At 42.9% G+C, this 26,325-nt stretch overlaps 1 protein-coding gene across 5 annotated transcripts in view; it reads left to right on the top strand.

Moving 5' to 3' along the window:
* PARVB (parvin beta) overlaps positions 1-26,325 on the top strand; it is a 97,543-nt gene that overhangs the window by 48,096 nt on the left and 23,122 nt on the right. For all 5 annotated transcript variants that reach the window (XM_073316524.1, XM_073316514.1, XM_073316551.1 and 2 more), the window contains exons 4-8: positions 6,629-6,731; positions 12,334-12,474; positions 14,076-14,191; positions 20,747-20,805; positions 22,521-22,540. In XM_073316524.1, coding sequence (XP_073172625.1) covers positions 6,629-6,731; positions 12,334-12,474; positions 14,076-14,191; positions 20,747-20,805; positions 22,521-22,540 — 439 coding nt within the window. The remainder of the gene's footprint in view (positions 1-6,628; positions 6,732-12,333; positions 12,475-14,075; positions 14,192-20,746; positions 20,806-22,520; positions 22,541-26,325) is intronic.

Genomic DNA, 26,325 nt, shown 5'->3' with positions numbered 1-26,325 from the left:
CAGATTTGAATCCCCTTTAACTCTCACATCTATGTGTTCTGGTGTTTGTTGGATCCAAAACTGGAAGGGGCCTAACTTTTGGTTCTGGTCCAGATGGAGCCAAAGAGTGTAATTTCCAAAAGTGTCTAAGACCCAGATTTTTAAAGGATTTAGGCATTTCTCTACTCAGTATTACAATTCTTAACTGACTTAGGTGCCTACATCTCACTGAAAGTCAGTGGGATTTAGGCTCCTAAATCAATTAGCACTTTTGAAAACTTTATCCAAAATCTCATGTAAACACCTATTCTCTTAGATTTCCCCCATTCAAGATGAGGGAGATCTTGCAACATCTGTGTTATAGTTTCAGGATTAACTGCACCTTTGGTATCCCTCCTTGATGGCATCCACTTAAGGTTTAGACTTCCCAGCACTCACTTCTCTTGGTGTGGAGAACTGGCCTCTCTCCTGTTAGTCAGGGGGGTTTAGGCTTGCAGTCCCTCTGCACCTTCCTGTGGTTTTTCCAACAGATCTGAGCAGGGTACAGAACCTGTCATTAACTTTTTTCTCCAGAGGCTATAACACTGTACACCGATTTACCAACAAGCCTTCACAAAGCTACATTTATTCTTAGGGCAAAAGCATTACAGAAAAAAACCTATAAAAACAATAAAAGAATCTACACACATGCTAAATGCTTACCAGAGGTTATTCCCAACCCCAACATAAGGCTCTGGTGGGCGTCAGTCTTTCAAACCCCACAACTGGCTTTGCCCCTTGGTTACAAGTTCATGTCAGTTTTTAAATTGGGAACCAGAAACCGACTGATACCGATTGGTCAGTTCAGCTCTTTCTTGATGCAGCTCTTGTGCCTTTGATCTCCAGTCTCTGGGTACAGGTCAATGGCCCTCTCCTCAGGATGTAGCTTCAAAAGGCTGTTTTTTTGCACAACCAGGGTTGCGGCATTTGGATTAATCACTCCTCAGGGATTCCCCACTTACTGTCTCAAAAGTCCATGCCTGTCTGGCATAATTGAAGGAGTTTGAACTCCGTACACTTCCCAGGTCTCACATCTGTCACAATTAGGGTGACCAGACAGCAACTGTGAAAAATCAGGACAAAGGTTGGAGAGTGCCTGTATAAGACAAAGCCCCAAATATCAGGAGTGTCCCTATAAAATCGGGACATCTGGTCACCCTAGTTACAATCAGCTGATCTTACAAGGTTTTGCCATTTAGGGTCAAAATCTTGCAAAGATAGCTTGGAGTATTTTGTTGTTGTCAAATTTAAACCTGAAACCTATCCCTTTCAGGTTCAGATTCGACAGCAACCAAACCTTTCAAGTTATTTTTGACACAGAAACCTTGTAAAATCAACTGATGATGCAAGATGTTTTGGACCTTGAACACTCTCTCCTAAACTGAATCCTGCTCCAAGCAATGATACTTGGTCAAGCCCTGATTTTAACAAACATTTTCATTTAGTTTTCACTCCTTCAAGGTTAAATGCATAGTTTGGGTAAGTCAGATCTGATGAAGACAAAAATTAAATTTCAACCATTAAGCTGTGAGCTTTGAGCATGGGTTTGCGAGTTTTCACAGAGGCCTACCATGTGACTAACCAGTGCAAGTTTTGTTCAAAAAAGCTAGATGTTCAGTCTTAAAAATAAAAAAACGCTTGTCCAGAAACAGCCTGCACTGAAGGTTTAGCCAAAAGGCTTGCAGACTTGCATGACACCAGCAGTTTCCACACTCAACCACAAAGTGAGCTAAGCTCTCTTGTTTTTTGCATGCTTTCACATTTTCTTGCGGAAGGCTCTTCCAACTCTTGTTTTAATGACCTTTTGCTTGGAGTTGGCTTTCTTTGCTCGGCTTCCTGCTTTCCCATTGTGCCAAGTGCTCTTACGTACTCGTTTTGTTTTTATTTTGTGTTCTTTATTTGCAACAGCGGTGACCTAGGGCTCTTTGTCCTTGATCTCTGCAAGTTTGCTCTGAACAAGTTTCAACGTGCTCTGGGGCAGGCAGCCTTTCTAATAAAGCACTTTATGGGACTGGTGAAGTTTGATGCAAAAAATGAGCGTACCTGTCCATAATACGAGTCAGCCAGGCAGACCAGATTTTTTTTTTCCTTGTAGGATATTCACACCATTTTATTTCTGGGTTCTGCCTGTAGCAATTTCAATTTTCAACCCAGCACTCGATAATAAAACATGGCTCATTAAATCAGACATAAGAGTTTGTCCTAAAAGTGGTTTAATAAATATGTGTGTCAAAATTTAAAGCACCACTGGCATGTTTATGCAATTTATTATGCATATATGTGTCTGGGGATCTGATACAGTTGCAGATTGTTTTTATATGTCTCTGTCTGTATGAGGCAGCAGGTGAGGTGATGGTGGGGAGAGGAGTTGATTTTATTGCAGTTTTAAAACTGCTACTAGCCAAATACTGTAGAACACTTAAGAGAAATTCCACTTTTAGGAATTTAAGGCCCTGATCCAACAAAACACTTAAGCATGCATGTAACTTTGAGCACACAGATTCTCCCACTGACTCCAGTGGGACTACTCACATGCTCAGTTAAGTACATGCTTAAGTGCTTTGTTGTGTCTGAACCTATATTGAGCTGCTTAAACAGTCAGCTATTACAGAAAATTCGCTAGATTGTGTCTGTCTTTGTGTAAATGGGAGACTTGGAAGACATGAAGAGTTACGCCTCTGTGGGCAATGAATCAGAAAAAAATTCTGTCTCTGTTGTACCTTTTAAATAAACCAAATTACTCCTGTTTCTCCTCTTGAAAGAGTTAAAAAGATCCAATGCAAAGAGCATTTGTTCAGGTTTCCTCAGCAAGACAAGCTTTTGCAATCAGGAAATCAATGGGCGATCTGGCTAACTTTGGTTTTTGAAAACTGCAGCTCTTGTCATTCTCTGAGGGCTTTTTCAAAAAGGTTCAGATGGATTATTTTTTAATTACAAAATCATTTTCTCTAGGAGGGCTGATATTGTGGGCTGCATATTAAATGAGTTTTCACATTTATTGCCTTTTCTCCCCTTTTCAAATGTAGCCATTGTATTAATTTTTTTAGAAACCTGCCAACTAGTCCTTGTTTTATTTCTCTCTCTCCTTTATGTGTTTTTGCCAAGAGGTCTTTTTTATTCTAAATTTAAACTGTGAGTGCTGTAACTTTAACTCCTTACATAGGGTAACATTTTCCAAAGTACTTAAGTGACTTGGGAAGTCAATGGGATTTAGGTTCCTATTTTGAAAATGGTGCTTGGTGCTCCTAATTCACATAGATCCTTTTGAAATCTGTTTACCCATGGTCTCTCTCTCTCTCAATCTCTTCTCTGTCACTATTGTGATACGAGAAAGGTGATGAAGTAACTTCAGTCACAATCTTTTGTGCTAGATTTTAAAGAGCTTAGCACCCAAAAATTGCCATTGTTCCAATGGAAGCTGCTGTGGGCTGAGAACTTTTGCACATTTGAAACTCTAACCACTTCATTCAGGCTCTAAATGCACTTAAAAAAAGAAAAAAGAAATCTGGCCTTCTTCTTTTAAGGAATGATGCTAACCGTGTATTTCTTTATGGCTTCTTTCTCGCTAAACATTTTCTATTGCTGTCCAACAGTTATCAAGGTGTTGTAGTTCAGGAAGAGGCTACAATATCTCTATTTTACCATCTGAGACAAGAAAGTATCTAGTTAATTGGGAGTTGCTTTTTACTGGAGTTAGTGAACGGTCTGTAATGCTAAAGGAGGCCTGTCTTCCTCTCCCACCCAATCCCCATTTCCTTCTTCTCTTCCTTTCACTGTAATGGCTCCTTCCTACCTTAAAAAAACTACTGTAACCTCGTTCTCCCCCTTACCAACGAGACTGTACTGCCCTGCTGCCCCCAGAAAAGAGCTATAAGTTAGTTCCTTGACCTAGTCTGCAAGGGCTGCTCTGGTAACGTGCACTGCCCTATTGTGCAATGCCTTCCAAACTCTTCTACACAGGTTGCACCCCACTTACTCTGCCTTGGCTGGGTGTAATCTTTGGCCAGCTGACAATGGCTGGGATTGTCAAAAGAGCCTAAGGCAGTAGGACACCTAGTTCATGTTGAAAACTGAGAGGATGTGAGTGCCTAACTCCCGTAGGCTCTTTTGAAAAATCTCAGTCTAAATGTCGAGGAGAAGAACAGAGGGGTTGGTGCCCCTATCAAGACACGGCCTGAGAAGAGATCACTGAAGGGCTATGACATGTGGTGCACAGAGGAGAGGATGGACACTTTATTGTATACGTTGAGGAAGTGATGTTTGCTTGGCTGGAGTGAATGACAAAGCAGATACACGTAGCTTCTTTATGAACTCACGGAGGAGCAGTGTCTAAACTATTGCAGAGCACTCAGTCATCAGATGCCTTTAAACTCTTATCTCCCTCCTGCCCCCCCCATTGAAAAATACATTACACATGAGTCTCTTTAGTCATGTGCTTATATCCTGCACAGCATTAAAGAGCTGCTGCTATTGTCTCACGGAAATCTGTTCAAAACATTTTTAATTAAAAAAAAAAAAAAAAGACTTGTAGAGCATTCTTTTTATTACCAAGTTTCTTTTGCTTCCAGGCAGCTTAAAGCAAAGGGTAGATGTGATGTTCATACCCGCAAACCTATCCCAGTTCACCCTGAGTCAAGGGCTTGCTATGTTGTCCAGCTGAAACTTGTGAAAAATTGTGCTCTATTTTTAGCCCTGATTTTAGTAGCTCTGTTAATTTCTACAGTATCATGGAGACCTTTAAGAATCATGTTAGAGGTGCACATGTATAAGGATCTCAAAGCGATTTATGAATATTAAGGACTTGTCTACATGGCACTGGCAAAGCACCCTAGAAGGGTGTGTGTTTTTTTTTTTAAAGCGTTCTAATGTGCTGCACTTTAACTGGCCCATGTAGATCCTGCTGGCACACCTTACATTTTAGACCCCTGCCCTAAAAGGTGCCTATTTTGTGTTAACATGAGCTAGGTACCTTTTACAGCATGCCAGCCATGTCTACATGGGGCAATTAGAGTGCAGCACATTAGTGTGCTTTACCAATTACATCTCTCTGGCGCACTTCGCTGGCCCCATGTAGACAAGCCCTAAGTGTGTGTCTCTGCTGCTGTGCAGTAGCTTAATACAGCTGAACCTCACTAACTTGTATAAATTAGCCAAATACACCTTGTAACCAGCACACCCGAAATGCCTGTTTCTTCCAGTGTTGCTGACTCTTGTGATTTTTGTCACAAGTCTTGCAGTATTTGTTTTTTAAGCCCAGCTCCTGTCATCGCAGGATTACATAAAAATCTCAGCTTGCATGTAGAAAAACAAAATAAGATCCAAAAGCTCATGGTTGTGGAGAAAAGGTGGAAATGTGGATTCTAACCAGAAAGCAAATCAATGGAATCCACAATTTTGTATATATAACATTTAAAACCTTATGATTTTTAAGCCATTCTCATGATTTTTGGGGGCCCTGACTCATGGTTTTTGAAGACTTGAGGTTGGCAATACTGCCTCTCCACTTATAAGCAAAGATTTAATAGCAGAAAGCAAGGTCTCTTATTACAAAAATTACATTACTTCAGCAAAATGTACTTTAATATAGAGAGCTTAACATAGTCAACTGGAGTAAAACAAGTGATGAACTACTTTTTTCCCATGCTAATGCCAACTAAACAAAGACATTTCACTGTTTTGCCTGTTACTTTTAAGGGGGTTATTTCTGGGGCTTGACAAACTTAATATTGTTCCTTTTTTAAAAGATTCTTTATGCTCCTTCCTGCTTCAGTTAGCACATGCAAGGTTTTATAGTTAAGCTAATTTAGCATATGGGACCTGTCACGCACAGTACAGAGTGACTGCCAGACTGGCCCAGCTGACTAGCATTTTGGTTCCACACTACTCTGTCTGTCTATATTGTGCTGTGGGTGCACTATGTAAAGTCTCATTCAGGTCACCAGACTCCCAGTATTAGGGGCTTTGTCTTATATATGCAACTATTGCCTCCCGCCCTCTCCTCCAGAAGTGTCCTGATTTTTCACACTTGCTATCTGGTCAAGCAACTTCTCATCCATTTATTGCTTGGGTTGATAAAGGACTAGGATTATTCTTCAGGGAGCCTGTTTAGCCTATAGTAGGAGCTAGAGCTTATTGCCTTTGTAAAACACCCGTTCCTGTCTGGCCAATGGCCAAACAGTTGTAAAATACTGTTTAGTGTGTATATATACTGCTGCTCTGCTGTGCTCAGGTCTTTCTGACTGGTTTAGAGATCTTTTTAAAGCGCAATACTGTATTAATTACATATAACAGAGATTTAGCTCAAGTAGTGGTAGCCTGTGTTTTGGGAGCAAAAGGATCTGAATGGAATAATAGATGACAGTGAGCTGTATATTTTCATCACCTATTACTGACTGGCTCTAGAGAGGGAGAGGATTCTTGTGAGATCTGGGCTCCCAAAAAAGTTGAAGCATCTCTTCACCACCTGAGCTCTCTATTGTTTGGAAGTAAATATACAAGATGATTATTCATGCAGGGTTACCTGTTTCTGGTCCTTACTTTGATCACTGCTTGTGATACAAGTAACACACTTCAGTGATTAGACACTTGCCTCCCATCTCCATTCTCCCAGGTTCTAATTGACTGGATTAATGATGTCCTGGTGGAAGAGAGAATCATCGTTAAGCAGCTGGAAGAGGACCTTTATGATGGGCAAGTGCTGCAGAAGCTTTTGGGTGAGTTGAAGCTACAGAAGGGGGGCTTTGCAAAGAAGTCAGCCCCTTTGGTTTGATGGCTAGTTGCCCCCCACAGACTAGCTGTCTGCAGCTTTGGTAAAGTTAAATATTCAGCCCATCCCCCTTGGCAATCCATTTAATAAATTATAATGGTTCATCTTTCAGCCCATCCACCAACTTTAGATCTAGTGTGTCCACTTTTGAAAGTCTTTGGGCTGAGAGCAATCCATTTAATAAATTATAATGGTTCATATATTCAGCCCATCCACCTTGGCAATCAGGCACAGCGTCAGCCTGTCCTATCTTTCTGCCCATCTGTTCTGTTCATGTGACCAGGTAGGGGATTGGAATAGACGAGAATCCTGCTCCCCAGAATGTGTGATTCATGCTGATGTCTAAACTCCGTCCGCTCAGGAGAACATCCCAGATAGATGAAATGGGGGGGAGGAGACATGTGCTAACCTTGGTCAATCAAAGTGAAACTGGCCTAACTTTAGATCTAGTGTGTCCACTTTTGAAAGTCTTTGGGCTGAGAGCAATCCATTTCATAAATTATAATGGTTCATCTTTCAGGTCAGACTGGACGCTCTTTCAAAAATTAACTTTGTACGATGTGGCATGAGTGGGGTACACACACTGTGCCCTTACACGTGTCTTGGGTTTGGGGGAGAGAGGATCTTCAGTCAATCAGTAGGTTAAGTAAATAGTTATTCTATCTATCACTCGGCATCCCCCTTACACCTTCACTTCTCCATTTGCAACCATTGTCCCCTAATAGCTTCTACCCAGAATCCTTTGTGTCTCAGAGGAGGTGCTGCAGGAATCAATGCAGTGGTTCATAAGCTAGAAGCACCCCATGGAGAGACGTAGGCTATATGTGCGCTACAGACTTTCTAGCGGCACTGCTGTACCGCTACAGCTGTGCTTCTGTAAGGTCTCCCGTGCAGCCGCTCTTTGCCAGCAGGAGAGACCTCTCCTGTCGACATAGCGCTGTCCACACCAGCACTTTTGTCGGTGAAATTTGTGTTGGTCCTGGGTGTGTATTTTTCACACCCGACTGACAAAAGATTTACCGAAAAAAGTGATATTGTAGACCAAGCCTCAGAGCTTCAAGTAGTAGAAGATCAGAGACATGCTAGAGAAACAGGCTCATAGTTTCCTTAATTCTTGTGAGCCACAGATTGAGAGTGACTGCCCATGGAACGTTTTCAGTGATCTGGAGGGGCTGGAGTGAGGGGTTTCAATTATGCTAATTTCATTAGGCTTTATGGATGCTGTTTTCTGAGTTTCCCCCATGTGCCACTTAGAAAGAGCCCCACAATGTTCCAGTAAACATTCACAAAATCTTTTAAACATTGATTAACAATAACGGCTTTATTATGCAATGAAAACTCCTCAAAACACAGCTTGTGGGAGCTCAATAAAATGGGAGGAGAACTTTCTAAATTTTTTTTAAACTATTTATTTAGGAAGTTTTAACAAGTTTACAGATCCTTGTCCTGTAAATGTCAGAAACAAAACAAACATTACAACAATTAGCTTTTGTGTAAAGAGACGCTATCTAGGAATATAGTCACTAGCTCTTTTCTAGCTAACAGGGTGTTACCATATTACAGAGTGACCATCATTACAATACCTGTGTTGCTTCTAGTGACTTTATGAAATGGAGTGAAATCTCTATGCACATGTAGTTAACAGACCAGGTATCTCTCTCAAATATTAATATTAAAAAAAAACAAAAACAAAAAACAGTTGGATAGTTGTGCTAGGAGCTTCTTTTCTTTTTGCAGGTGAACTCTGAATACTGAATAAAAAGTAACCCAATATTTAAGTGACTATCTGTCCCCTGTCTATTTTGCTGGGCACGTAATCAGTGTGTCAATTTTTCCAGAACCACAACCTCTTATATTTATATATAATTAATTTTGGAACCATTCCTCAGTGGTTGGTCTATTTTTCTTTTTCCAATGAGAAGCTAGCAATGGCCAAGCAGCTACTAGCAGATGAGAGATTAATTCTTCATTTCCTTTCAGGGGTGCTGGAACAATTTGTATAGTGGGGGTGCTGAGATCCATAGAACCAAACTGCAAACCCTGTACATAATGGAAACCACTTCAAGCCAGGGGTTGTGGCAGCACCCCCAGCACCCCTAGTTCCAGCACTGATGTTTCCTTTGTGTGACCATATCCCCTAAGAAGCCCCAGGAGGATTACCAAAGGATCATTTGGTAATAAATATTCAACCATTTGTGATATTTGGTTACAAATTGCATCCCGATATTCTCTAATGACTGGACATGTCCACCATATATGCATGAAATCTCCTTTTTCGCCAGTTTCTCCAACGTTTCCCCCCATTCAGTCTTTCTCTATTTTTTGACTTTGGTCTAAGTGTTTGTATGGTTGGGGCCATTGAAACAGTATTTTAAATAATTTTTCTTTTTTAGTGCTACAGACTGAGGTTGCTGGTCCTCTTTTCCACATCAAACCCTATTCTTCTGAAGTAATTTGTCTGTCCACATCCTCGTCCCAGCGTGTCATATATCAACACTTTTTTGTGAGGAACATTGTCTGCAAAGATGGATATAAAATAGTTATAATTTTTTTTTGTTTCCTAATTGACCAGACTCCATTGCTTCTATTAAAGGTAGCTTTCTGTAATCCGCTTTTCTAGAGCACTGAGAAGCAGAATGCATGACTTTAAATGGGGGAGCTTTAAACACTGGCTGGTCAGGCTATGACTGAAGGTGGGGGTACCTCTTAGCTGAAGGTGTTTGCACAAGTGCAAATGGCTATGGATTGGCGGTTGCATTCAATAGACTATGTTGTTTCTATAGAATTCCTTCCTAACCAATGGTCTTCAGCCACAGCAATTTAGAATAACAAGCATTCAGACATGTTAGTATAAATCAAAAGTTTTGGCAGGGATCCCTCCACGTAGGGTGCCCCAGCCAACCATTTTTATCCCGAGGTGCTCCTTCCTACAAAGTGTGTTGCTTGGACAGCACTTCAGAATACTTGTGGTGTGCTGTCCGTTCTCTAGGAGTCAGTTTCAGCATGCTGGGGAGCTGGCATGGGTCAATGGTGAGAAACTGGGAATTCTCTGCTTATGGGAATTTCTGGTGTGTGGCTCCCAACTAGTTGCAAGGGATAATAAAAGGGCAGAAGTATGGTCTCTGCTCTCCCTTACACACGTTGTTGCTGTAGCAAGTGGCGCTGTACTAAATAATCCGAGGTGGGTGTTCCTCATAGGGAGAGTTTATACAAATCAGTGACCTTCTATTGAGGGCACAGTGGCACACGTAAACTCCAACTCTGCAAACATTTAGGCCGGGTCTACACTACGAACTTACATCAGTATAACTGTCACTCAGGGGTGTGAAAAATCCCCACACTTGGGCGATGTAGTGATACCGAGCTAACCCCCGGTGTAGACAGCACTATGTCGACAGGAGAAGCTGCCGCCTCTGAGAGGTGGATGAACTATGCCGACGGGAGAAGCTCTTCACTAAAGTGTGACAGCAGCGAGGCTGCACTGCTGCAGCGCTGTACGTGTAGACAAACCCATGTGCTTAACTTTATGCATGTGCATAGCTTTGTTGAACTCAATGGGAGGTCTTGTGAGTAAAATTATGCATGTATGAGTTTGCAGAATCCTTGCCGAGTTGCCTTTTCCCGCATCTTCTAGCATGCAAGCCTGCCTCTTCTTCACAGGAGAACCACAGTCATCACAACTGGGCTCCATCTCGTGCTCTAGTCAAGGCTTCTTGACTGCTTTAGCCATAGCCATTGCATCGTTGAGGCTAAATGTCTTGTACTAGTGACACAGCAAGAGGTAATGAAGTATGTGGCACTGGAGGAGCTTCTTTTGGTTGGGGTCTCACAATATGTGAGCAAAGTTGACCCTTCATTTCACCCTTTTGCATGCACAAGAGGCTCATAAAGTAGGTTCCTTCAACTTCGTGCACTGCGTGATTGTTATTGTTTCATTCATGTGAAAGATGCTCCGAGATTTAAGAACAGAATTCAGATTCCTTAGAGGATGTATGACAGGTGAAAATCGGAACTTGTCATCTGGAGAATTCTGAAGCCACCCAGAGTGGCAGATTAGCAAATGGGTGATGGACTTATTTAGAAGCTGAACCTCGTTTGCAGAATTGGATCAAGATGATAAGTATTGCCACTGAGATGCCATGATATACATAGTGTCAGCATGAAAGATTAGCAAAATCCCTATTTGCTGGGCTGTCAATACACCCGATCCCTAACTTGTGCACTAAAAGGTGATCAATAACAAGGGAGGTGTATGACAAAAAATTCACTTCCATTGGATGTGAGGCTTTCACCCCTAAAAATATGTTCTAGCTGGGTATCGAGTGAGCTGGCCATTCTTCCCCTGGCCTGAGGAAGGGAAGAGAAGGTACCAGCTCCTCCCTTTGCTGTACAGCTTATTGGAGGACAGCTTGGTCTCCTTGCCTCACCCCCCACCAGTTTGAGGAAGAGTAGATAGAGGTAGCTCAACTGCAAGTTCATTGGCTTGAGGGGGGAGGGGTAAGGAGAAACACTAGTGTGTGGTTCTGGGGGAATAGTTCAGACGAACTATTGAGGAATCCCAAATGTTAGGAATATCTGTGATTTTTACCAAAACTTGCTGTGCCTTGTCCACTGGTTAAAACAAAACAAAACCAACCAAACAAAAAAAAACAACCAATTGACTTAGGCCTTGTCTATATGAGAAAGTTATACTTGTTTAACTTAAATCTATTTTTAAACCAATTCAGTTAAACCAGTATAAACCACTGTGTAAAAGTTTATTTTGGTTTAAGAGTTGGCCTACTTAGGCTGTGTCTACACTATCAATTATGTTGGTGTAACTTATGTCACTCAGAGGTGTGAATAAGCCATCCCTCTGAGCGACACAAGTTACACTGACCTAAGCACTGGTGAGGACAGCGCTATGTTGGTGGAGCTTCTCCCACTGACCTAGCTACTGCTGCTCGTTGGGGGTGGATTAATTAAGCCGATGGAGAGCTCTCTCCAATTGGCTTAGTGCGGCTACTCTAGAGAGCTCACAACGGTGCAGCTGCATCTGTACAGCTGAACCGCTGTAAGCTCTCTAGTGTAGCCATAGCCTTAGGTTTAGCTTAAACCGACTCTTAACTGACTTCAGCTAAACTGAAATAACTCAGGTTTCAACCAAAATAAGAGTGTCCACGCAGCCTTTTGCACCAGTTTAACAAAATCAGACCTTTAGTCAAAGTGTTGCAACTTTCTTGTGCAGACAAGGCCTTACTGTGTTGAACTCATTTACCTATAGGGGAGGAAAAAGGAAGGTACAACAGCAAAATTTTTGTTGTACCCTTGTGAAAATTATTATAATATAACACTTCTAAAATACTACTAACTAAGGGTCTCTGTGTCTTACCAAACACTGAAGTTACTGGAAAACATCACTGTGAAGTTTGGAAGGTAAATATTCTCATTTCACAGGTGGGTTACTTGTCCAAGGTGACAGATCTGGGGATTAGAATCCAGGAGTCCTGTGCTCTCCCCTATGCTTGTCTAACAAGTCCTGCTTTGTTTGTTTGTTTGTTTAAATGCAGAAAAGCTGGCTGACCGTAAATTGAATGTGGCAGAAGTGACACAGTCTGAAATTGGTCAGAAGCAAAAGCTGCAGACAGTTCTGGAAGCTGTCCATGATTTACTCCGACCCCACGGCTGGACAATCAAGTGGAATGTCGACTGTAAGTGCCATGTGCAAAAAAGTCTGCTTTGAAGTGAGACTGTGTCATGTTCATGAATGCAGAGGAAATGATTTTCTGCTGCCCATTTCAGAAATGCAGCATCCATCCTGGTAACCAATAACTTGATCACATATTCTGTGCTGCAGTGTTTTTACAGACTACTAATAGTAATGTATATGTGTAGTCCATATATATAGCATGAGAAGGTTGTTGTTATACCATATACCCTCCTACCTCTATAGCTCTGGTTCGAACTCCTTCAGATGAGGAGGGTTATGTCATAATTGGGCTTCTTGAAGTGTGTCATTTCTTTAAGCATATATTATCATTAAAACATTGTTTGCTGAATCTCTATAGATCTGAGAAACTTGTTAGCCTCTCAAGATAGAGACTTAAGAGCTTGGACCCATTCATTCATTCTAGGATGTCCAGTTTAGAGACCAAAACAACGAGGAGTCCTTGTGGTACCTTAGAGACTAACAAATTTATTTGGGCATAAGCTTTTGTGAGCTAAAACCCACTTCATCAGATGCATGGAGTGGAAAATACAGTAGAGAGGTATAAATACACAGCATATGAAAAGATGCAAACACTAATTTTTCCCCCTGCTGATACTCACACCTTCTTGTCAACTGTTTGAAATGGGCCACCTTGATTACATTGAACTCATTAGCACTACAAAAGTGACCCCTCCACTTGGTAAGGCAGCTCCCATCTTTTCATATGCTGTGTATTTATACCTCTCTACTGTATTTTCCACTCCATGCATCTGATGAAGTGGGTTTTAGCCCATAAAAGCTTATGCCCAAATAAATTTGTTAGTCTTTAAGGTGCCACAAGGACTCCTTGTTGTTTTTGCTGATACAGACTAACACGGCTACCACTCTGAAACCTGTTTAGAGATACTATTTCTGATGGAGTAAGCAGAAAGAACATCCCTTTAAAGTGTGGCCCTTTATCTACAAAAGAATTTGTGATGTGTTTCCACCCAGGGAGTGAACCATCTTAATGTGGCTTATAAACAGGAACACCATAGCCTGTTTAATTTTGCTACAGATGTATTCCAGGTGGGCATTCTCAAGTGTAGGTCTGATTTAATACAGTTGAGCATATCTGAACTTGCTCGAGGAGATGTGCTAATTCACTTTAATAGCCAATACAATTCTGTACTTCTGTGGTGACTTTTATGAATATGCACTACTTTGTTGATAGACTCAGCTGTAGTTCTGAGGCTGTGCATACACCTAACTACTGTACACGGTTAGTACATGTAATATGCTCCCTCAGGTCCTTTACTCCTCCGTGAGGAGAGGGATGATCTGGGCACTGGTCTGGTTTCAACACCTGGCTCTACTTTTGACTTGTTTTGTGACTTTGGTCAATCGGTTCCCCTCTGTTACCATATCTGTAAAGTGGGGATAATATTTCACCAGTGGACACAGGTGAATTGAATTCTTATTGTTTGTAAAATTGTTTTGAGATCATTATGTGAAAGGCCTAAAGTGTTGCCTTGCTAACCAATAAAGTTTTTCAACCTTTTTTTCCACCCCCTAAAGACTGGTTGTTTAAAATCTGTTTTCGACTTGTGTTTTTTACTTCAGCAATCCATGGCAAGAATCTAATTTCCATTCTCCACCTTCTGGTAGCTTTGGCCATGCATTTCCGGGCTCCCATCCGACTTCCTGAGCACGTTTCTGTGCAAGTGGTAGTTGTAAGGGTAAGTATGAACTCCCAAGTATAGTTGTGTCATAATGGCTGCCATCCATCACCCTGATCACTCATCTTATATGCTGCAACCTCCCCCCCAGCCCCATCTCTGTCTTAGTTATTTAGCTAAGCCCTCCCCTGTGGTATTCAGGAGGCCAGAGTGGATGGTCACAGTGTTCCCTTCTGGCCTCAGAATCTATGAATCTTACAATCTTTTATGATGTGTTCACAAGGTACCTAGAACAATACATCCCTAATAATGGTCGGGATTGTATGCTATTGTCATACAAAAAAATTAGTAGTGTATAATGGAATTTGCATGTCAGAGAGCTCCATTTGTTGGCTTTTTACTAAAGGTAAATTATTGTTACCTCCTGCTCGTTGAAGAGGGAACCATTCAAACAGAAACAACACCAGGATCTGGGGAGAGGTTTAGAATCTGTTTTTTGGAAGCCCGTTGTGTTTCCCAGGGTCCAGTTCGTCATGTCAGTTGTGACACTCTGGTTCCTTTGGTTCTGCATTTTGACCTTGATCATGGTCATTCACAGCTCCGTTCCTCTGTTTGCTCTGCTCAATTAGAGAGATGGGATTAGACCCTGATTTCTAATCTCCTGCTCTAGACATTGCAACAGTCCTTTCTGTCTTTGCTGCCTGGTCCTCCTGGCTTTTTTGCCCATTTCTCGTGGTCCACAAAGAGCATTTTGCTACTGCAGGGCATTCTCACTCTTGTTTTTTGTCTCAGTTTCCATCATAACTCATTCACTCTTCACCTGGGCCACGTGGTCCTCTCTGGCCGATGAAGCTGCAGAAGCCCCAAAATGGGTCCTGAACAACTACTGTCCTACCAATCCAAGACTACTTCTGGCTGGCTGCTTTCTCATGTCCTGCTTTAAATGTTCAGTGTGATGGTCCATGCGGTTGTAACGTATGCACAGCTGACGGCATTGACTGTGGATTTGGCAGGTAGTGTGAGGTCACCCCTGCTGTAGTAGGATTCATTTCAGGAGTACAGTCTTAGATTGAGCGGAGCTAGCATGATTCTGCACACTCCCAGCTGCAGTGTAGACCTGCCGTGGAGGGACAAGGGGGATGTGTGTATGTACGTGTGCGCACTATCTATGTATGTCACTTTGCTGAGAAACTTCTTTATATTTACTATCCTGCTGCTACTATCCTGTAATATTTTAAAATACAGTATACTATCCTGTATTTTAAGAGTTTGAGTGAGGTGTAAAATATTTGTAGTTGAACTTGTACGTGATTCAGTCTTAAGGAAATGTATACCAGTTCAATAACATGTGTCAGTTTTTAAAGCATGTGTCAGCATTGATAACATTTTAAATAATACATATTAATAATAATAATGTATTGTCTGCATTGTATTGCCGAGAGGCCCCAGTCACAATCAGAGCCCCATTAGACGAGGTGCTGTAGAAACAGGGTAATAGATGGCCCCTCCCCTGATCCTGCAAACACTTTTATATGCATTCAAGGGGATCACTGAACATCATGGAAAGTGATTGGAGTATGTAACCATCTGCAGAATTTGACCTTCATTTAAGAAAAGATGCGAGAAGTGACAGTCAGTGGGACTTAAACTCTTAAATCGCTTAGGCACGTTCGACATTTTTACCCCTTAGAAAAGTCTTACCTTGAATTAGTTCAGCTGATGCAAACCCCTAATGTAGACTCAGTTAAACTAGTTTAACCCTTGCTTAAAATTGGCTTAGCTTAGTTTCGTAATTTACCAACATAAGCCTTATTTGTTTGAAGCCTTTTCTACATGACAAATGCTTTGCCGGTAAAGCAGTACCAGCAGAGCCCCCTAGTGTAGACACATCTTACAGCAACAGAAGGAATTTTTCTGTTGGCATAGTAACACCACCTCCCCAGATCATATTAGCTATGTCAACAGAAGCCCTCTTCTGTTGATATAGCTGTATCTACACTGGGGGATTAGTTGGCATAGCTATAAGTGGCTAGAGGATGTTTGGGTTTTTTTTTGTTTTCACACCCCAACCAATTTAAGTATGCTAACAGAACTTTGTAGTTTAGACCTGGCCTAAGTATGTCCACTTTGGAATTTTGCATGGGTTAACTAAATCAGCTTTAAATTGATTTAGGCTGGGTCTCCTTGACAGATTTTTTTTTTTTTTGTCAGAATAGCAATGTTGGTCAGAGATGTGAAAAAAACCACACCTCCTAGCCAACATAGCTATGCTGGCACAACAAGAGGGCTTCTGTCAACATAGCTAATGTCCTTTAGGGAGGTGGTGTTACTAAGCTGGCCGAAAAATGCCTTCTGTCAGCATAAGCTGTGTCTTCCTTAGGGGACTCTGCCAATATAGATATACTGGGAAAGCATTTGTGGTGTAGACAAGGTCTCACTTAAACTGGCTCGCCATTTCCAATATAGAAAAGTTCTAACAAACAATAGGAGGGAGAAATGGCAGGAAGGGTGAGGGTAGCAGTGATAAGATGATGAGGTTACATAGACCGGGTTAATTCACAGCTTCATGATTTGGTTTCATTTAATTATTACTTTTTTAACCTCTGCCTGTTTCCATAGTGGTGTTAATTTAATAACCTGCCAGTTTCTACTTTTAAAAAAATCCTATATGTATTTCCAGTGTTTGTTTTTTGTTTTGTTTTTAAATTCTGCTGTAAGTTAGCTTCTTTTCTTTTCTTTATTACTACATTTGCTGTTTTTTTCAATGGTGTGTTTTTTTCAGTTTTTTTTTTTTAAAAAATATCTAAATAATTCCAGCCATAGTGTTTGGACTTCTGTGGGTAAATGTAGTCATTTGCGCCTGGTGTCTTAGGGATGTGGGATCCCTTATAGAAGTGTTTTGCCTTGTTTAAGGCTAAAAGTGTGAGTGGATTGGATTAGAGTAGAATTCCTGGCATTTACACGGCTGGTTCAGAGGTCTGCAAGGTAAACCTGCAGTAGCTTCCCTAGGGAGAGAACATGGTCAACTGTATAAAGCATGGGACTAGGAGTCAGGAAACTGGGTTCGGTTCCTGGCTTTTGCTATGTGACTTTGGGCAGGTCACCTAGGGCCTGATTATTTGTTTTCTGAGATGCTGAGCACTCACAGCTACAACTGAGGTCAGTGTCTCTGAAAATCCTGCCTTACCTTCCTTATTTCTCAATGTCCCCAGGTTTTAGATGGGGATAACATATCCACGTTGATGAAGCACTTTGATCTATGGGTGAAAACTCTACAATAGTGCGAATTATTAACAACAAATAACCTGGAAGCCACTCAGTGATCTAATAGGTCTTTTTCTTCTCTGGTTTCTATGAGCCTGCTCAATAAAATAAAACAAATTTACCATAGCACCATGCTGCAGGTGAGAGCAAGTAGTCTATGCAGGTCCTGAAAGATGTAATGCCCTTTCTACCGTTTCTTTAAAACATTGATTTGGATTTTAGGGGAGAGGCTAATGCTTTCCCATGCTGTCTGGATTCAGTTATTCAGTTAAAGGTGAGGACATGTAGGAACTGGAAAATCTGTGCAATTTGATCTGGGTTTATACCTCGTAGACTTTTGAGTGCATGCTGCACTGTATACGCAGAATGCAACTTTATGTTTAAAACAGGTCTTTCTGCTTTCTCTCTCTTTGCAGGAAGAACTATAATCTCTGTACCACACATAGCAAGAAATGTATTTCACATACCAGAGAGATTAGTACAGCATAAATGTACGCTTGCTACTTAATAACTGTATTGTGACAGACTCCACAAGATGGCAGTGTGTCTAACTTCAGGGTGGGTTGTTGCAAAATCAGTATGTATTGCCTCTTGAAATTGACCAGTGGTATTTTATTTTATCTCTTTTTTAAATGCTTTGCCTATGAAATATAAACTGTTTTTAGCATGACAATCTGACTTTTGCAGTTACTCATGAAGTCTTGAGCTCAAGTTAACTTGTTGTTTTGTATGACCCTATAAGTGGCTGCCTCGGATACTGAGTTAGCAGGGCTAAGGTTGCATTGCTGAGCAGCTTTAGTAGTTGAGTTGTTCAGCACTCAACCCCCGACCCCCCCCTCAAAAAAAGAGGAAACCCTGGATGTACTTGCCTAAAGCAGAAAACTGAAAATCCTGAGGGTTTGCTCCCAGCTGACTTCCCCCTCCTGAGTTTTAACTTTCATTTGAAAGATAAATTCACATCAGTTAATTTTTTTATAATAGAGCACTATTTTAAATCAGGAGAATATAGAAAGACTTATTCATAAATCATCATAACGACAGTGCTTAAGTCCACTGTGCATAGTTTCTGTGGGATTATATTCAAGGCTTACCTAGAGAGTCCATCTCTCTCCTAGTCCACTTAATGTCACAAATGTGCAGCACATCTGGCCTCAGTGCTACTAAAAGATTTTTGGGGTATCACTGAAATAATCCTCCAACAGCTGGAGTCCCAAGTCAAAGCCCGGAGATGAGGAACGTATGTGGTGTTCATGGAAAAATAAGTCTATTCAGTGACTGCAGTGTAAAGGGTCAGGACCAAACCTTGATCACTTGTGTCTGGGCTGGCCAGGTCCATGGGACTAGGTTCCAAGACTGCTGTAGGACCAGCATGCTCAGCTCCTAAAAATCAGCACTTTTCCCTCCAGTAACTGTTTCCAGCCAACCCAGGAGCAGGATTCACTTCTGTTCTTCTTCCTTTTTCACATTTAAGACCCATTATTCACCAGCTTTACTTTCTGAATTCATTCATTCACAGCTATTGCTTCCTGCCTCTGGGCTGTAAAGTGGTTGGTGGCTGCGGAAGCCCATCTAGGAAGCAGAGCAGAGGAACAATGGGCTGGAAACAAGTCAGCAGTTGCTTAGCACTCAGTGTTGGCACTCACTCAGAATTCCTTATTTGTCCATCCCTGTGGTCATCCCATCTTACATTATTAGACCATCCAGGCAGTAATCCTTTAGCTGCCTGATGGGTGCAGAATCGGATGTATTCATGAAGTGGATTTGATGTGTTCTTAAGACACAGTTTTCAGAGTAACAGCCGTGTTAGTCTGTATTCGCAAAAAGAAAAGGAGGACTTGTGGCACCTTAGAGACTAACCAATTTATTAGAGCATAAGCTTTCGTGAGCTACAGCTCACTTCTTCAGACACAGTGGGACAGATGCCCTCACTACAGCACAGGGCTAGGCCCTAGAGTGGAGACATGACAGCAAAATAGCAAGCGATAACAGCTGCTTCCAACATTGCTCCAGGCCAGGTTAGCTGGTTCACTAGAAACAGCAAAACTGTTCTTGTTTGGTGAAGAAGGGGTGGCAGGAAGGAATTCCTGCAATGGTTCTTGGGTTAAACAAAATGCTTCAGAGAGGGGTGCTTCTTTTTGGTGCTTTCCTCAATAACAACCATTTCTTTTTGATGTTTGTGGTTCAACTGTCAAGAATGAATGAGAGGGCATGGGAGGAATAGGAGGGTTTCATGCCGGGGGGTGGTTTGCCTTGTATACCAGAACTAGAGCTAGTCCTGAAGCAGCAATCCGAGTCATAAGTCTATTTGACAAGACTTGCTTGGGAGTCAGCAGCTGGGATCTGAGCTCTTTAAGACAGCATCTAAAGCAGTGAGAGAAAGAAAAGGAAAAAAAATTCTCTTCCTTCAGAGGGGAAATGATATATCCCTGAATTTTGTAGGGTACCTATGTAGTCTGTGGAAGGGCAAGTTATGAATGTAAGTAAGCAAGTAAAAACACTGGCTCTGCATTGAGTTAGAAAACTACCATACAGGAGGACCCAATTACAGCAATGAAGTGTGTCCCCAAGGCTCCAGCATGGCGCAGGGACATGCTTAAAGCTCAGCTTGGTCTTGTCTACAGTATAAAGGCCACGTTTTATCAGAGTCTGGGGAAACCTGTTTTGTAACTGGGTCTCACCATGCACTAGCTTTCTGTAGGGCAGAGCAGCTCTTAGTCCTGCAGAAAATCATCCTGAAAAGTCCAGTAAAAGGGAAATAACTTCCATTATAAAATAGTCAGTCTTCCCCTGCTACAATTCCTTGGTGAATTGGTTACTCCTGAAAGAGAGCGACTGACTCAACCACATTTGGATTCCTGTGCTGGGCAAGCTTCCCTCACACACTGGTAGCTTTGCCAGTGCTCCTCAACCCTGACCTCTGGTAACAACCCTTGTTATCCCAGCCCCAGACTGCTCTGGGGCTGCCAATTCATTTAAACCATTCTCTGATGTTTGTGTCATGAGCAAATATCCACAGGGGGCTTCAGATGGGATTGACAAACTCTCTCTCTAATTTGTGATCTAGGCAGAATTTTGACGCCTGTCTCCTGAGGAGACTTGCTCGTGAATTTATAGGCTGCAGATATATGCGTCCTAAGCATTCATTTGGATGTCAGTCTGATAAATGCCACTGTGCTAAATCGCAACCCCCTGTGTCAATTGCCTTGCCCCATCTTTACAGAAACTTAATTTTAAAAGCTAGATAAAATGTGTGCACTCCTTTGGGACGCTAATGGGAGAGGAATGCTGCAGAACTCTTACGAACTCCTCCACTACAGTTCCAGTTTCTGACTTCTATATCTTGGTTTCCAGAAACGGGAAGGCCTTCTCCAGACGGCTCACATTACAGAGGAACTCACAACCACAACAGAGTAAGCAGGAAATCCTTATCCATCTGACAGAGGGGAGTGTGTGTGTGAGAGAGAGAGAGTGTAGGGAGTACGTATGGTGTATCGTTACTCAAAATGAAAGAGCATAAAAAATTCTGTTTACCAGATTAACCAACTCTGTGAAACCCTTAATGCACAACTTTTGTCATGCAGAAGCCACTTTATCACTGGAAATACATTGCAAAGGAAAAAAATTTCTCCTTAACAAGCCTGTGTGCCAAAAGATTTTAGCTATATCCTAATATATCACTGATGATCTTTGCACAACAATTTTTTGCTGTGTCCCTTACCCCCTCTGTGTATAATCCATTTCTGTCCATCCTTATCACACCACGCTGTTAAAGGAGCAGTGTAGGGAATTTGGGGAGGATCAGCAAGATGCTTCCTTGGGACACCTCCTCAAAATGAACTAACTGCTTTCATACAAAAATAGAGTGTGGGAAGGATCTGTAAGGTTTCCCCATCCTTGTGCTGCACAGTGGGAGCCCAGCAGCATACTCCTTTTAATCTTTGCAGCTGGTCTACGTCACTTGCTGTTTTTACAGTTCTCCCAAAGCGAAAGGGATAGAAATGCACTTTGGCTAAAAAGTGAAAGCTCAGACTCTCCATCATGGGGCCTAAAGGCAGTGTTAACAAGGGGCTTACATGAGCCCTCTCCAGCTCATCAGTGTCTAGGCTCCCTGTAGGGATGTCTCAACCTTTTATCATTTTGTAGCTAAGTGGAGTACCAGGTGGTTTGCTCCGTGGGGGTCCTTTTGGATGAAACCTTCAGAAATGAGGGCGCAGCTTTTCTGTGCAGACATTAAAGCTCTCGTGGCCCTTTTAAGGGGAATGGAGGTTTGCCATGGTGTCTTTGGCCGAAACTACTTTCCTTCCTCCAGCTTGTGCAGTGTGCTTGGCAGACCTCTTTCTCGGAGGTGGCTGCGGTTCAGTGGTGCTGGATATAGTTTGTAAAGTGTTTTGTTTTAGGGGGAAAGGTGCTACTGTGTGTTTGGTGTGTAATTAAGTGTGTATTTTTATATGGTGTAGATCTAAATAAATGAGGCACCTAAGTGCTCTGACACAAGTTAGAAACACAACCCCCCCCCCCACACACACACACACAACCTAACCCCATAACAGCCAACAAAACTAAACCCTGGACAGAACTCTCACAAAACTCTTCTGTGCATATAGATAGGCCAGATTCTCAGTTTATGTAAATCTGCATAGCTCCATTGACTTCACCAGCTGAGGACTTGGTTCATGTGTAGTATGTACCTATGTTATTTCCATAACATACAAATATGCATACCATATATAAGCTATATATATAAATATTCTTTTTCTCTAAATAAAACTGTGGTATACCTAACCATCGCAATGCTTATTCTGAACTGTGTAATGTAATCTATTATCTATATGTGTACAGAGATTTGGTATCTAATAATATAAATTGATATATTTATTCATTCACTCTTAGACTTGGAAAAGTAATAATTACGCTTCATCAGTGGAGTTACACCCGGGATACATTTGGCCCATTCTCTTCCTCCAGCATGTTGGCTCTGATTCTGTTGGGTGCTGAGATTTGTACCTCAGTGGGGGTTGAGGATCCTTAGTACCGCACAGGATCAGGCCCATTAAGGCCAGGATCTTTTCCTTGACGGTAATGATTCATGAACTAAATGAATATTTTCTCATGTTCTCACTTGCAGGATGATGATGGGAAGATTTGGTAAGTAACACATGAACCTTTGAAAGTTGCCCCTTCAAACACATTGACAAAGTGTCTGTGTTTCTTACAAGTGTGTCTTGGGTAGTCCAGGGCAGTGGAGTAGGCAATTGCACAGGGCAGGAGCACATAGCTGGGACAGCTCTGTTACTGGCTGTGGGGAGTACTGCCTGAAGCACCAGGGAGGAGTGGGGACTGGAGCACAAGGAACAGCTACCAAAAGAGCCAGAACTACTACTTGGAGTGATGTCCCGATCGGTGCTCCACCGTAGGTGCGGCAGCGCCTTTGTGTCAGAGGTCTTCAATAGCAGTGCCCATCAGACCGCACACGTGCACCTCTCCTCCCCCGCGCTATGCGGTCTGACCGTCCTCGGACCCTTCTCTACTGCCTGTGGTCTAGTATGGAACAGTTCGCAGAGCCCACTTGGTTATTTAGATAGTCTCTTACCTGTTTTTCCCTCTCGTAGTTAGCTAGCTTCTTCATTTTCTTTTCTTCTCCTTTATCCTTTTAAAAAAAAAAAGTAATTATTTTTTTGTTTTCCCTAATTCCCGTCAGGGATGCTACTCCCTCGCCCTTATGCCTGGCTCTTCTGGGTTTAAGTGGGGCAGGTTTCTCTATAACGGACAGCCATGTCCGTTGCCTGGGAGAGGGACGTTTCCCAGAAGTGTTCCCACTCCTCATGGAAAAGTCCCTGCAACCAGTGTCGGACCCCAGTTCTTACTGCTCACTGGAGAGACACTCATGCTCAGCAAGATTGTCTGCTGACCCTCACTCCCCTTGTCCGAGGAACACCATTATAAATGCTGGCGGCAAAGCAGGGTTTGGGGTGGAGGCTGACAGCTCGCAGCCCCCCATGTAATAAACTCCCAACCCCCTGAGGGGTCCCAACCCCCAGTTTTGAGAACCTCGGTACTAAAGCCGTGGCTCTAGAGAGCTCTCTGGCGCCATCTGCTGACTCTTTCCCATATCACACCTCAGCCCTGTGCTCAACACAGGCACTGACCAGAGATCACCCACAGGAATTCACACAGCTGTCAGGCCTCGCTGTAGCTGACACTGCAGATACTCCACTCCTCAGACAGGAGGTGTCCCAGATCTCACCCACTTCTCAGTCAACACGCTCTTCGTGCTCTCCCACAAGGACAGCATCTTCTTTCCTCAGTGATGTCGAGGAGGATGTGGGTGATTATCAAGACTCTCTTGCCCCATCCACATCAGGACAATTAACATCAACTTACCAGCCTTACTCTGCCGCAATTAGGGCACCCAGCCTTTTCAGGGGCCCCATGGATGCAACCATATATTCCCTTTCCCTCTAATTGGCCATATTGGGACCCCCATGGCACAATTTGGTAATCCCACACCGCTGCAAACACGCCGACCTCCATCCATCCATCCATCCCCTCTTCAACAATCTCTCAACTTCCAGAAACACAGCCTCCACAATACCACTACTGGAGGAGGAACTGGAAGGAGAGCAGGATGAGGAGGTACCTCTGGTCCTGCCGTTTTCTTCATCTTCACCTGATGAAGCCATCATGCCACCACCTCCCACTGCAGCTGATGATTTTCGTCACTTTCAGGAGTTGTTTTGTGGAGTGGCTGACTCCCTAAACATCCCACTTGAGGAGTCATGGAACAACAACGTGAACTGATTGACGTTCTTCATACTCGACAACAAAAATTGCCCTACCTATTAAAGGTGCACTATTTGAACCTACAAACCTTTTGCAGACTCCAGCTTCTATCCCCCCCTACATGCAAATGGGCAGATAGGAAATATTATGAACCTGCAAAAAATGTGGAGTTATTGCCCCGAATTCCCTCGTGGTGAATGCGGTGCAAGAGAATGGCCATCAATGCCAATCCCGATCTGGTCATCCTGACTGAGACTGGAAACATTTAGATCTCTTGGGCAGAAAATCCTATTCATCTGGCCAAGAGATATGGCCAAATATCGTTATAAAGTTTATTCTAAGCTGGAGGAACTTTGCCAGGATCTGCCAGGGGAAAAAAGGGAACAATTCCTGCACCTCATTTCGGAAGGTCATGACCCCACAGGCCTCCCTGGACTCAGCTGATACAACTGCCCATCCATTGCTACTGCAGTAGCAATGCGACATGCATCATGGTTGTACCTTTCAGGATTCCCTAAGGAGGTGCAAAATACGGTCGAGGATCTCCCATTTGAGGGAGAAAAACTCTTTTCTGAGCGCACGGACAACTCCTTACACTCATTGAAAGATCCCGAGCCACTTCAACCTACAGGACACGTACTTTCATATTGCAGTACACCCTGCTCACAGACATTTCTTACAATTCATCGTCGGCCACGGTCACTACCAGTACAGGGTACTACCCTTCAGACTATCCACAGCTTTTGACTTTTTTCCAAAGTACTCGCAGTGGTCATGGCCTTCCTCTGCAAACAAGGCATCACCATTTCCCAGTATCTAGATGATGGCCTTCTCAAAGCGCCATCCAAGACCGAAGCACTCCAAGCAGTCCACACTACAATGACCCTCTTTACAAAACTGGGCCTCCTTATCAATTTTGAAAAGTCCACACTAACCCCAGTGCAAACGCTGGAATTCATTGGTGCTCTCTATTCGATGCCAAGTGGGCAAGAGCGTTTTTACCACCTCACAGGTTCACAGCAATAACACAACTAGTTTCAACCACCCGAGCATGTCCCCAAATCCCAGCACTTACATGCCTCCCACTTGTGGGACATGTGGCTGCTGCTACATTTGTGGTCAAACACACGAGGCTGCATGTGCGGGGTGTCTTCAGGGCTGGCTCATACAGTATATCTTCCTCACAAGCACAGCATGCAAAAACTCCTGTCCATGCCAACCCAGGTCAAGGACTTACTGCTGTGGTAGATGTGCCCGACAATGTCTGTGCCAGGGTCCCTTTTCTTCAACCTCCGTGATACTTACCGTAATTGCAGCCAGGTGCACTCTAATAGCCAATCTGTGCTGTTTGAGCTGAAGGAGGTAGTTCAATCTGAGAGGTAATGGAGCTCAGGCAGCATCGACCTGTCTGTCGGCACACCGAAGTTGGAACCGGTTCCACGTCTAGTAGAATCGCACCTGCTATTTATCACAATATGTTTTACTGAATCTGAACAGGTTATTTCTGTATCGTACTGTGATACTTACCACTGATGCCTCCCTCCTCGGCTGGGGAGTGAATCTATGCAAGCACACTATACAGGGCTGATGGATGCCCACTGAGTTCACCTTACCAATCAACATCCTGGAACTGAGGACGGTCCACAATGCCTGCCAACATTTCCTACCACTCCTCAGAAACCGGACTGTTCGAGTAATGACGGACAACCTCGCCTGCATGTATTACATCAACAGGCAAGGAGGTGCCAGGTCCCATTCCCTATGCTCAGAAGCAATTAAGCTATGGAATTGGTGTATCCACAACATCTCCATCTCTTCTGCGTATCTCCCTGGACATCAAAATATGACAGTGGATGTGCTGAGCAGAACCTTCTCGCACGAGCATGAATGGCAGCTCGTCATGAGAGCACTCCGACCCATCTTCTGTTGATGGGGTCATCTCACCATAGACCTTTTCACCACTCACGAGAACACCCACTGTCCTCAATTTTGTTCCAGAGCAGGCCTGGGACGTGATTTGCTGAGGGATGCATACATTATGAACTGGAATGTGCCACTTCTGTATGCCTTCCCTCCCTTTCCCCTCCTGTTCCGAGTCTTATGCAAGATACAGGAAGATCAAGCTCTGATTATACTAATAGCACCAACAT

The sequence above is a fragment of the Lepidochelys kempii genome, chromosome 1 (genome assembly GCF_965140265.1).
Source record: "Lepidochelys kempii isolate rLepKem1 chromosome 1, rLepKem1.hap2, whole genome shotgun sequence".
In the NCBI taxonomy this organism is placed as follows: domain Eukaryota; kingdom Metazoa; phylum Chordata; order Testudines; family Cheloniidae; genus Lepidochelys; species Lepidochelys kempii.
Note: the sequence above shows the minus strand (reverse complement) of the source record. Positions and strands in the feature narration are given on the sequence as shown.